The sequence below is a fragment of the Caloenas nicobarica genome, chromosome 25 (genome assembly GCF_036013445.1).
Source record: "Caloenas nicobarica isolate bCalNic1 chromosome 25, bCalNic1.hap1, whole genome shotgun sequence".
In the NCBI taxonomy this organism is placed as follows: Eukaryota; Metazoa; Chordata; class Aves; order Columbiformes; family Columbidae; genus Caloenas; species Caloenas nicobarica.
Genome location: NC_088269.1, coordinates 4,992,786 through 5,003,822, shown reverse-complemented (window position 1 = coordinate 5,003,822; position 11,037 = coordinate 4,992,786). Strand labels below are relative to the sequence as shown.

Below are 11,037 nucleotides of genomic sequence, written 5' to 3'. Positions count from 1 at the left end.
ATAACTCACCAGCACGGGCTGAGCATCCTTGGGGGGTGTGCATCATCCAGCTGCATCTTGGGGTGTAGTATCTGCACGCCTGGGGTCATGCATTGCCTGTCTGTATCTCAGGGTCTGGGATGAGCATCGTCCAGCTGCATCTTGGGGTTTGGGGTGTGCATCCCCTGGAGTGTGCATGGGGGAACTGGGGATCCCAAGGTTTGGCCGGGTGAGGAGTGGGGGGGCTTGTGGTCCGCAGGAGCCCCCGATGCTGCGAGCCGGGGGTCCCGGAGCCGCAGAGGGGCTGCGGGAGGGTCCCCTGCCCGCTCGCTGCCCGCCCTGCCCGTTCGGCAGGCGCACGCTGCCCTCCAGCGGCTGCCGGCCCCGCAGCTGCCCAGATGTTCCCCGCAGCTGCCCAGCTGTTCCCCGCCGCTCTGGAGGGAACGACTTCACCTCCTCCCCTCCGGCCATGGGTGCGCTGAGCTGGGGGGGTCTCAGCTCTGCCGGGGAAGGAGGGGTCCACTTTGGGGGGTTGGGGCTGCGGGAGGGGGGCAGTTCCTCTCCCCTCCTCTCCTTCCCCATCCCGCTCACTGCAGGTTCCTCTTCTTCGCCAGCTTGAGGACCACGTTGTCGTACTCGGTGTCCCCCAGCCACTCCTTGCCCTGCAGCAGGAAGGGCTGCCGGGCCGGGACGGGTCTCTTGGGCACGGCGTAGTCGTCCCGCTGCGGGTTGTAGGGGTACTCGTGCCCGGGGGGCTCCTCCGCGGCTGCCTGCAGCCTCCACGCCTCCCCCTTCACCTCCTCGGGCTCGTCGTAGATGGTTTGGGCAGAGACACCCTCGGGTTCATCGTAGATGTGTTCGGGCTTGGCGGCGGTGGGGCGCGGTGGGGGCTGCTTGCTCGTTTGCACCCCTGCCTCCTCGATGCTGTGGTAGAAGGGGTCGGGGACACCCTCGGAGCCACAGGCCACGCTGCTGAATTGATGAGCCACGAAGGTCTTGGCGATGGTGTCAAAGGGGACGGCGTACTCGCATTCAGCGGTCGCCTTGGCCGGAGCATCCTGCCTCCGTCCCGGGGGGTTCCCCCGGCGCAGGGCGTTGCAGGGCTCAGCGTAGGGGCCATCGGCACTGCGGGGGGGCAGGAAAGCTCCCGTCGGCTCCCCAACCCCTGGGCAGCTGCTGGGGGGCATTGGCAGCTTGGTTTTTGGCACCTTCCCCTCCCGGGCAGACTCCAGCGAGGGGCACTTGGTGGCGCGGGGCTCCTCGTGTCCCTGCGCCCAACTGGGCATCTTGGCGTGGCCGAGCGGCCGGGGGGCATCGTCCCCAGGGCCACCCCGTCGCGGTTCCTCAGCCCCCCGGCCCCGGTGCAGGTTGATGGCCGACTCAATGGCCTGGAAGATCTCGTTACCTTGCCGGGTCTCAAACTCAAAGTTGCCTTCTCCGGATGTGCAGCGCCGGCCAGCTTCGAAGGAGAAGGTCACCTGGGGAGGGACAGCATCAGGTCCCTGTGTCACATCCCACTGCCAGCCCACCCTCCCGGTGTCCCCCGTACCTTATCCCTCCCGAAGCGCCGCAGGAAGCGGTATGGCCAGCTGTAGATGATGTCCGAGGTCTGGAAATCCAGCAGCTCCAGCGCCTCCTCCCCTGCTCGCAGGATGCACCGGCCCCAGAGCCGGCAACGCTCGGAGGACTCGGTGGCCCTGACCGTCACCTTGAACAGCTGCTCCGAGCCGGCTGGGGATGGAGGAGGGTGCCATTTTTAGTTTAATAAATAATAAGATTTAATAATAATTTAAGATTAATAGATCTGAGCAATGTGATCTAGTTGAAGATGTCCCTGCTCATGGCAGGGGGTTGGACTGGATGAGCTCGGGAGGTTGCTTCAACACAAACTATTCTGTGATTCTGCGATTCAATGATGTAACACCTGCAAGGAGCAGGGCTGCGTCTCCCACCGCAAAGAGGTGCTGTGGGGCTCGTGACCCCCACACGCCAAGGCATTTGGGGCAGCAGCATCCGGCCGATAAGGGCTGGAGGGGGAGCAGCCCGAGAGCGCAGACAGCCAAACCGCAGAGCAGGAAGAGCACAGAGATGCTATTTCAGGAGATCTTCCACCCGGCCGCCAGCACGTAGCCACAGCGGGGGCTGCAAAACCGGCCGAGGTGCCTGGGGAAGCGGGGGATGAGATGCTGCGGGTGTTGGAGTGAGTTGAGAGAAGGGAACGGAGCTGGTGAGGGGCTGGAGCACAAGTGTGATGGGAGCGGCTGAGGGAGCTGGGGGTTCAGCTGGAGAACAGGAGCTGAGGGGAGACCTTCTGATCTCTGACCTGCCTGAAAGGAGCTTGGAGCCAGGGGGGGTCGGGCTCTGCTCCCCAGGAACAAGCGCCAGGACCAGAGGAAACGGCCTCAAGTTGCGCCAGGGGAGGTTGAGGTTGGAAATTTGGGAGAATTTCTTCCCCAAAGGGCTGTGGGGCGTTGGAACAGGCTGCCCAGGGCAGTGCTGGAGTCACCATCCCTGGAGGGGTTGGACAGACGGACATGAGGTTCTCAGGGACACGGGTCAGTGCCAGGAGTGGGTTGTGGTTGGACCCTGATGTTGAGGGGCTTTTCCAACCAAAATTACTCTATGTCTGCTGCTTCCTGTGCCAGCAAACCCCACTCTGCTGCACCTTCTCCCCATCCCGGTGCCCACCTTTCTCCCGGAAGCTGTACAGGGTATTTTCCTCCATGGAGAACTCGCCGTCGGTGCCCGGCGCTGTCTGCTGCCCGTCCTTCCCTGCCGCCTGCTCCTCCCTGCTCCTCTGCTCGGGAGAGAGCGGCGGGTGAGCAAGGACAGAGCATCCTCCAGCCTCCCCCATCACCGCAAAACCCCCCCGGGCTCCCCCCACCATGGCTCCCAGTGCCCCCCAGTTATCCCAGCCCGTACCGGGAACGCCAGCTCGCACAGCTTCTGGATCCAGCCGCTGGCCTCGGTGCCGTCGGCGGCCAGGAGGTACCGCTTGTCCGTGGTCTCCAGGAGGAAGGGGACGGTGTCCCTGGGGCAAGTGGCATCGCCGCTGGCCTCGGCCACGTGCACGCAGTCGCTCAGTTTCACCAGCCGCTTGCTGCCCTCGCCTTTCCGCAGCTTCTCGGCGTTCGGCGGCACCGAGCCCTCGAAGAGCTCCAGGCGGGCGGTGGAGCAGGAGCTTTCCCGGTATAAGATGCCCCAGAATTTCCTCCATTTCTGCCCGTGGGGGAGAAACAGCGAGAGGAGTGAAAATGCAGCATCAGGCCATTCTGATTTCACCCTTCCATGAGGATCACGCGTGAGCCCGGGACAGGACACATGTGCCCTTGCGGGGTCTTGCACCAGTGTTGGTGGGTTGGCAGAAGTGGGTAGAATAAGGAAAAGCATCCCTGAGACAAGCATCCCAGCATCACCCAGCACCGGGATCCACCCCGCCTCCCCTGCACCCCCCTGCCAGAGCACTTTCAGCTCTTTATTTCCTCCATCTTCACCAAAACCACCGATTTTTGGGTTCCCGACTCGCCCTGCGAGTAGGCAGCGATTCACAGCATGTCATGCAGAGGTGGAGGGGAAGCGGCGGGAGAGGAAGTTTTGCACCAAAAATTGGAGCATCCTCCATGGCAGCTCCCTGCCTGCCCCCTGCCCGCCCCCCAGCCTGCCCATGGCATTCGGAGCCCCCACAGGTGGTGGCCATGGGGACCAAGCCCCGGCTTTGCCTCCCAGGGACACTCGGGCGGCTCCTTCCCCTTCTTGCACAAGAGCCGTTGCCAAACCCCGGCCACCATCAGCCGCGGAAGCAACGAGACTCGGGGGGTTGCGCCGGTTTGTCCCACGGCTCTGGCCCCCTTTACGGGGGGGTCTCTTGGTGGCATGTCCCCAACACCATCCATCCCCGTGACATCGGTGCAGAGCATCCCCATGGGCGCGAGCATCCCACTCCCTTTGGGTCCACCCCACCTTGCACCCCCATATCCAGCCCAGCCAAGCCCCCCCGTGGGTCTCCCCCATTTTCAGCCCAGCCGAGCCCCAGCATGGGTTCAAGCAGCACCCCCCGCCACCTCCTCACCTTCCCAAAGGTCTGCTGGAGCTGGAGGTGCAGCACACCCTGCTTCACCACCGCCTCCTCCATCCTCCGGCCACCAGCACCCACCGCCCCGCGCCACCGTCCCCCCCTGTCCTGCAGCCCTGGGGGGGTCCCGTCCCGGCCGCGCTGCCGTCGGGACAAGTTGTGCCGTCCCAGCGTGTGACGTGCGCTCGGGTTCTTCTGCTTCCTCCGGCTTCCTGTGTCTGGTGGCTCAGCAGAAATTGCGGCCGTGCCTCAGTTTCCCCATCTCTAAAACGGGTCTAGAGGCTGCGCTGCTAAGGAATGACCCCCCAGCCCTGACCCAGTGCTCCCAGTAAGGGCGGTGCATCCCCCCAGTGCCAAAACTGGCCACGATGTGGCTGGGAAGAGGGTGAGGGGACAAGGCATGTCCCTGGCTGGTGTAACTGGGAGCACTGGTGCAGGAGCTGGGGTAACTGGGAGCACTGGTGTAGGGGCTGCTGGGGCTCTGGTGCTGGGTTGGGGCACTGGTGCTGGGCTGGGGTGACTGGAGGTGCAAGGAACTGGGTGCAGGGACGTGGTTGTAGGACACTGGGAGCACTGGTGCTGGGTACAAAGATGCTGAAGGGAGCGGAGCATCTCCCGTGTGAGGAAAGGCTGAGGAGCTGGGGCTCTTGAGCTTGGAGAAGAGGGGACTGAGGGGTGACCTCATCAATGTTTATAAGTATATAAAGGGTGGGTGTCACGAGGATGGAGCCAGGCTCTTCTCGGTGACAACCAACAGTAAGACAAGGGGTAATGGGTTCAAGCTGGAACACAAGAGGTTCCACTTACATTTGAGAAGAAACTTCTTCTCAGTGAGGGTGACGGAACACTGGAACAGGCTGCCCAGGGGGGTTGTGGATTCTCCTTCTCTGCAGACATTCAAACCCGCCTGGACGCCTTCCTGTGTAACCTCACCTGCGTGTTCCTGCTCTGGCAGGGGGATTGGACCAGATGATCTTTTGAGGTCCCTTCCAATCCCTAACATTCTGTGATTCTGTGATACTGGGAGTACTGGAAGCACCAGTGTAGGGGCTGCTGGGGCATGAGGCTCATCCCTGCCTGGGGTGACTTGAGGCCACTGGTGCAAGGACACTGGGGACTGGGCTGCGGGACACTGGGAGCACTGGTGCTGGGCACTGGGTGCACTGGTGCTGCCTACTGGAGGCACTGGTGCTGGGCTGGGGTGACTGGAGGCCACCAATGCAAGGACCTGGGTTCAGGGATGTGGTTGCAGGACACTGGGAGCACTGGTGCTGGGCACTGGGGGCACTGGTGCGGGACACTGGGGGCACTGGTGCTGGGCACTGGGGGCACTGGGGGCACTAGAAACACTGATGCAGGGGCTTCTGGGGAACTAGACTGGTCCCTTCCCCTGGGTAACTGGGAGCGCTGGTGCAGGAACTGGGCACAGAGCTGCAGGACACTGGGAGCACTGGTGCTGGGCACTGGGGGCACTGAGAACAGTGATGCAGGGGCTTCTGGGGAGCTAGGCTCGTCCCTGCCGGGGATAACTGGGGGCGCTGGTGCAGGAACCGGGCACAGAACGGCCGCACACCGCGAACGCCGCTCCGACCCACCGGGCTCCCTCGGGGCGCACGGCCCCTTTAAGCGCCATGTCAACAAATCCCGCCCCTCCCTCCTCTGCGTCGCCGCCGTCGTGACGTCACCCGCGCCGCAGCGCGGCGGGGCGGGGAGGGGGCGTGGCCGGGCGGTGAGGGGGCGTGGCCGGGCTGGTGCGCAGGCGCGGAGGCCGCGGCGCGTGCGCGCGGGGCGGGGCGGGGGGGGCGCGGGCCGGGCCCGGCGGAGGCGGAGGGAGCGGAGCATGAATGGAGCAAAATGGCGGATCATGTGCAGGTGAGGGGGGGGCGGCGCCGCGGGGCCGCCCCCGGAGCTAGCGGGGGACGCGCCTCGTCCTCCCCGAGCGCTCGGGCTGTGCGGGTAGGGAGCCGCGGGTAGGCCCGGCGCGGCCCGGCCCGGCCCGGCCCGGCGCGGTGAGGTGAGGTGAGGCCTGGCCCGGCCCGGCGCGCCGGGGGTGGCAGCGCGGCCCGCAGGCCCCGCGGGGGAAGGGCCGCCCCCGGCCGCGGTGCTGCCGCCCCCGTTCCCCGGGTTTCCGCCGCGGGTGGGCCCGGGGGCGAGCGGCCTTGGCGGGCGGGCGGTGCGGCCTTCCCGGGCCGGGTTACCGGGGGCTCCGGCCTTAAGTGTGTGTCACCCCCGGGGCTGAGCGCGGCTGCACCGCCGCTGGTCACCGGCCGAGCGGCCTTTGCCTCCTCCCGCCGCCAATGGGGAGTTTTCCAGTAGCGAAGATTTGGGGAAATTCGGGTCCCCCCCGCGCCGTGGAAACGAACAAGCGGCTGCCAGCCCCCCCATCCCGGGGTTGTGCCCCTGCAGCCGCCGTGCCCCCCCTCCCCCCAGCTTTGAGGTTTGTGCTTTTGCTTTTTTTTTTTTTTTTTTCTTTTCCCAGCGTGTTTGTTTTGTTTTCCAGCTGCCAGGCTCAGGTAAACTGTTTGGTGTTACAAACAAACCCCTGCGTGGATGAGAGTGTTGCTGGCGTGGACGGGAGCTGGTGACAGTGGCTTTAAGCAAGTCAGGTTTGCGTGGTGGGCTGGAAAACCCTCTGAGGATCCAGTGCAGCCACTGAAAAAGTAAAAATAGGAAACAGCGAGGGGTTTGGGTTTTTTTGCATAATATTTTAGCAGAACTTGCACAGTGTCCAAAATGCTGCCTGGACTGCAGTGACACAGGTAGTTGCATATTATGCATGCAACTTTGAAATAAATATCTTTTTCACATGCTACCCCTGCGAACCACAAGGGTGAGCAGTTTATTAACTCGGGATGGAGCCGTGCAGCGCGCAGGTTGGCTGGCAAGGTTGCTGGCAAATGCCTCCTAGGTAATCTCAGGGGAGGAGAGGAGTCGCTGCCTTGTTGAACAATTCACAGGCTCTAAATTTGCTGAAGAAACTCCGAATTCGTTTGCTGTGAGTCGAACCCCACCTTTAAAACTCAGCTGGCAACCCTGTGCTTGGATGCTGAGGGCGGGTGAAACGGCTGCTCTTGTTGCTTTAAAACTCTGCTCATACCCTGCTTTTCTTTGTTAAATATTGAATTGATCAAGTGGAAGTTTGAACCGTAAGAACAGGGTTGCAATGGCCATGTTCGGCTTTGTTAGTTAAAGTTTAACGTCAGAGGCTTGGAAGATGTTTCCCTCGGAGGAAAACTGATTTGCAAATACGGTTAAGGCACCTGCAGTTTGGCGCAGTTCCTGTCCAGGACAAATATAGCTGACAAAATTGTCATGTGCAGTGACTGGATGGCGTTTGCTTGCCTTTTATTGTCTTTTTTTTTTTTCTTTTTGCTCTAGGTAAAGACATTAAGCAGTAGCTCTGAGGAGCCTCATGTAGTTCCCTTCAGAAAGCAGAGCGCAAGGTTCCCTTTAAAACTGGATTTTTGTGGCTGGAGGAAGTAGCGGGTTTTATTAATAGATTGAATTTTTGGGGAGAGGTCTTTCCGCAGCCCGAAACACCAGCCTTTTGGGCATAAGATTCAAGTTAAACTGCAGAGGCTCCGCTCTCAAACCCCGTGTTCATTTAACAGAGCGGTTATTGAGTTATCCAGCGTCATGGGGAGATGTTGACTATCAGTGTGAATAATTGAGAGACTTGTTTTTATGGCATATGCTGTGGGAGCTGCTCCTGTTTTAATGGGAACAGGGGTTTGCAAATAAATACCGGCTGTCAGAAGCTGTGCGGAGTGGAGGTTTGTCAAATATTCGTGAGAGCTTTGGGTTGGGTGTTCCACATTCCCAGTGGAACTCCCTGGACTTCTATTGATTCCTGGTGTGCAATATGTGATCAAGCACAAAACCACCATTTATAGATTGCAGTCGTCGTGAAGTTATTTGCAATATGGAGCAACAGTGAGGATAAAGACAAAATTTGAAGGCCATAATGAAAGAGAATATCGTGTTCTTGTCTTTAAAAACTAGATGTTGTGCAAGCTGTGAGTTTGTTGGTGGGAATCGTCTGGTCGGGGTTTAGCGCTGGTGCTTCCCCGCGAGCGGCTCTTGGGCGCCTGGAAACAAAGGCCGCAGTGATCCTGCTGCAGGAGCCGAGAGAATCAGATGATTTCGTCTGGCTGAAAAGAAATCCAGCAGTCTCAAAGCAAAGTGCTATGCACCAGCTTTTCCACTTCTTACAAAGCTCATCCGACCTTGTTTTGTATTAATACTACTGTGTGTTCCAAGTCTTGTAAACATCACATCAACTTGCTCACAGTGGAGAGCAGTGAGGATGTTGTTACTGTTGGCTCTGTGGGCAATCACAGGTCCCTTTCCCCTTTTTTGCCCCATTTGAAAACAGTTTGATGTCATCTTTGTTTTTCTCCCACTTTCCTGGCCCCGGTCGACATTTGCCATTCTGCTGCCCAGAGCTGGGATGTACTTGTTAATGGGAATATTCCCCTGGGAGAAGGTTTGTTGTAGGATGATGATGAACCCTGTCACTTTCTATGTTGAATGTTTCGTTTGTCTTGAATTTTAAATTATCATTGCACTGATTAATGAGTTGCTGTTTCTTGTACGTTTATTATTTCCTGTTCTCAGTAGCTCAACTCCAAGTTGAAATGAAAGAAATTTGGGGCCATGAGAGGAACAAGCCAGGTGCTGAGATGACTACTTCTAATAGAAGAAATCTGGCATCTAAAAAGGAAATTGCGTCCCTTTTCTTGCTTCCACGCTATATGCTTTTACGTTTAGAACTGGGTTTTTTAGATCCCAGAGACTGGCACTGAGTTTTTTACCTTTTTAACTGTTCAATAAGCTGATGGCGCTTTGCTCCAAGCTGGAAAACGTCCGTGTTTGGAACAGTTGTGTGTTTGTGCAGGCTCAGTTCTGCTGTGGCCTCCAGTGACTTCTCTAATCTCAATGCAGTTGTGGAGGAAACTCAGTGGAGGAAAAAAACCATATAAACGTGTGTTTGGGTGGGACACGGGGATTTTCTCACTGGTGTTGGAAGGTCCTTTGTGTCATATTCGGGTACTGAGGGGCACAACTTGTTTTTTCGAGACTGTTTCCTAGGACGATTCCTTCTCCATCCCTAATAAGATCGGAATTTTTTTTTTCTTCTGTGTTCTAAAGGTCTTTGTTTTGGCTCCAACACAAAATCTAATTTGGCTCTAGCAATCCATAGCGTTCAGCTTGCTCCAGAGGCAGCCCTGGAGATGAAGGTGCGTGTTTCCCATTCGATATCTTGGTAACCCTGCGCTTGCTTGGTAATAGAGTCACGATGTAGCCCCGCTGCCCAACTACAAATTGCTCAGAATACTTTTTTTGTTTGTTTTACTTCAAGCTTTTACCTTCTGTATGTCACTGAGAGCTCCTGTTGAGGCCTTGGGTTTATCTCGGAATAGCCCAAGGGAATGCGCTGGACCTGGGGAGGGGAAAACACTGCTTAGGCTAAAAATAGAGCTCATTTCTTTTGCAAATTAGACTTTTTTTAAGTTCTGTGATTTTTTTTTTTTTGTGTGTGTGTGTTTTTAAACAGCCCTGCGTGGATGCTCAGCAGCAGAGCTGCAGAACCCCAGTGGTGGGTGCTGAGACTTGGCTTTCAGCCCAAAGGTGAAGGGATAAAGTTGCAGTTCTGTATCTCCAGATCTCAGCTGCCCAACTTTGATGCAGTAAAAGCGGTCACTGCTTTTCAGCTCAGGGGACCCCACAGCCAGCAGTTTAATTCTGGTTCCCAGCCGACACCTGGAGAATATTTTGATTTTCTGGTTGAGCCCGGTTGATGTATGCATGCAGTTGTTGATTATAGTGGTGTCCTCGCTGGTTATTTTGACTGTGTGTTAGTTCTAACAAACTTATAAAAGGTTCTGGTGGAGGATAGCTGCTAAACCACCCAGAAAATATCTCAGCAGAAGCTTGACATTTTTGCTTTTGTTTCTCCTTAAGGACAAAATGTGACGTTTATTGCCGGTCCCTGCTAACTGCAGTCATGGTTTGTCAGTGGGAAGCTCGTTGCCCTGGCGTGGTCAGGATAAAACATGAGCTTCACGCTTGATATCTCACTGGTGGCGTACTCTGAATATTGACTGATGTAAGGTCTCCATTATCCATGTGCTTTGAGAGCCTGATCCTTCTTTTCCTTCTCCCCTTGCTTGTTGTCCTGCTCTGAAAATCAAAAGTCATTCTCCAGGCTGAAAAATGCGCGATGCTTTAGAAAAATAATGCCCCACTGTTGAGTGCTGTGAACAAGTATTTTTTAGCAGCTCTTTGACAATTTAAACTGGTTTTGGGTGCAGTACCTGGAGCAGGAGCGCTGGTTAAACATTACGCTTCCGAGGACCTACCTGCTATGAGTTCTGCATGTAAATCAACACCCAGCAGAGAGCAAAAGGTTATGGTTTAGTGCTAGAGGAGAAAAAGATGTTTTGTCTATTAACAGATTGCCTTCTCTCCGTTGTTTGAGATCATTCCAGCTGCATAGGAGTATAGGAGCACTTCTTTCTGCTCGTAGTGTTTTGGTAAATTGTAATTGTGGCTTTCCAGCTGAAATTTTTAAAGTTTACAGTTGTCCTGTTAACATATTGTTCAGTATTCTTTTATCATTTACTAATAACACAAGAACAAGGAAATCAAACAGGAAGGTATTTACAAGAATCAGACGAATTGTGTCTGTCCCTCCCTGTTTCAGCTGAGTGCTTTGCTGGCTTGATTGGTGTCTTAATTTGATTTCTTGTAATGAGGAGCTTCTGGTTACTGGGTGAATTTTGTAAAAGGAGGTTATTTTTTTTTTCAAATGGGAACGGGGATGCATTGAAGATTCTTTCCCACTTTGATGTACTATTTTCTGCAGCTCATGTGAGTCGTCTTGCTCCAGTCTGTCTACCTGATGTCCACCCAACCTGATCATCACTTAAATAAGATTCATCAGAAAGATTTTTCTTAGTTGAGGAATTGTTCAGTCCCCTTAC

General features: G+C 56.5%; 2 protein-coding genes across 2 annotated transcripts in view; one reads left to right on the top strand and one right to left on the bottom strand.

Moving 5' to 3' along the window:
• Positions 1–566: 566 nt before the first annotated feature.
• On the bottom strand, positions 567–4,111 carry DOK2 (docking protein 2). The gene is made up of 6 exons (XM_065651816.1): positions 4,049–4,111; positions 2,902–3,198; positions 2,668–2,776; positions 1,529–1,710; positions 1,222–1,457; positions 567–1,104 (listed from the first exon to the last, which is right to left on the bottom strand). Exons 1-6 carry the CDS (start codon positions 4,109–4,111, stop codon positions 567–569), a joined length of 1,425 nt encoding a protein of 474 aa, XP_065507888.1.
• Positions 4,112–5,849: 1,738 nt separating this feature from the next.
• The window catches only part of XPO7 (exportin 7), a 39,902-nt gene continuing 34,714 nt past the window's right edge, over positions 5,850–11,037 (top strand). Inside the window, exon 1 of the mRNA XM_065651529.1 lies at positions 5,850–5,923. Within this exon, the coding sequence (XP_065507601.1) occupies positions 5,906–5,923 (18 nt within the window). The 5' untranslated portion in view covers positions 5,850–5,905. The remainder of the gene's footprint in view (positions 5,924–11,037) is intronic.

Coding starts and splice junctions, on each gene's coding strand:
- DOK2 (XM_065651816.1), bottom strand. CDS start 4,111: ATGGAGGAGGCGGTGGTGAAGCAGGGTGTGCTGCACCTCCAGCTCCAG. Junction 2,777..2,901: donor TGTGCGAGCTGGCGTTCCCG/GTACGGGCTGGG, acceptor TCTCCCGAGCAG/AGGAGCAGGGAGGAGCAGGC. Junction 1,458..1,528: donor GGCGCTTCGGGAGGGATAAG/GTACGGGGGACA, acceptor GTCCCTCCCCAG/GTGACCTTCTCCTTCGAAGC.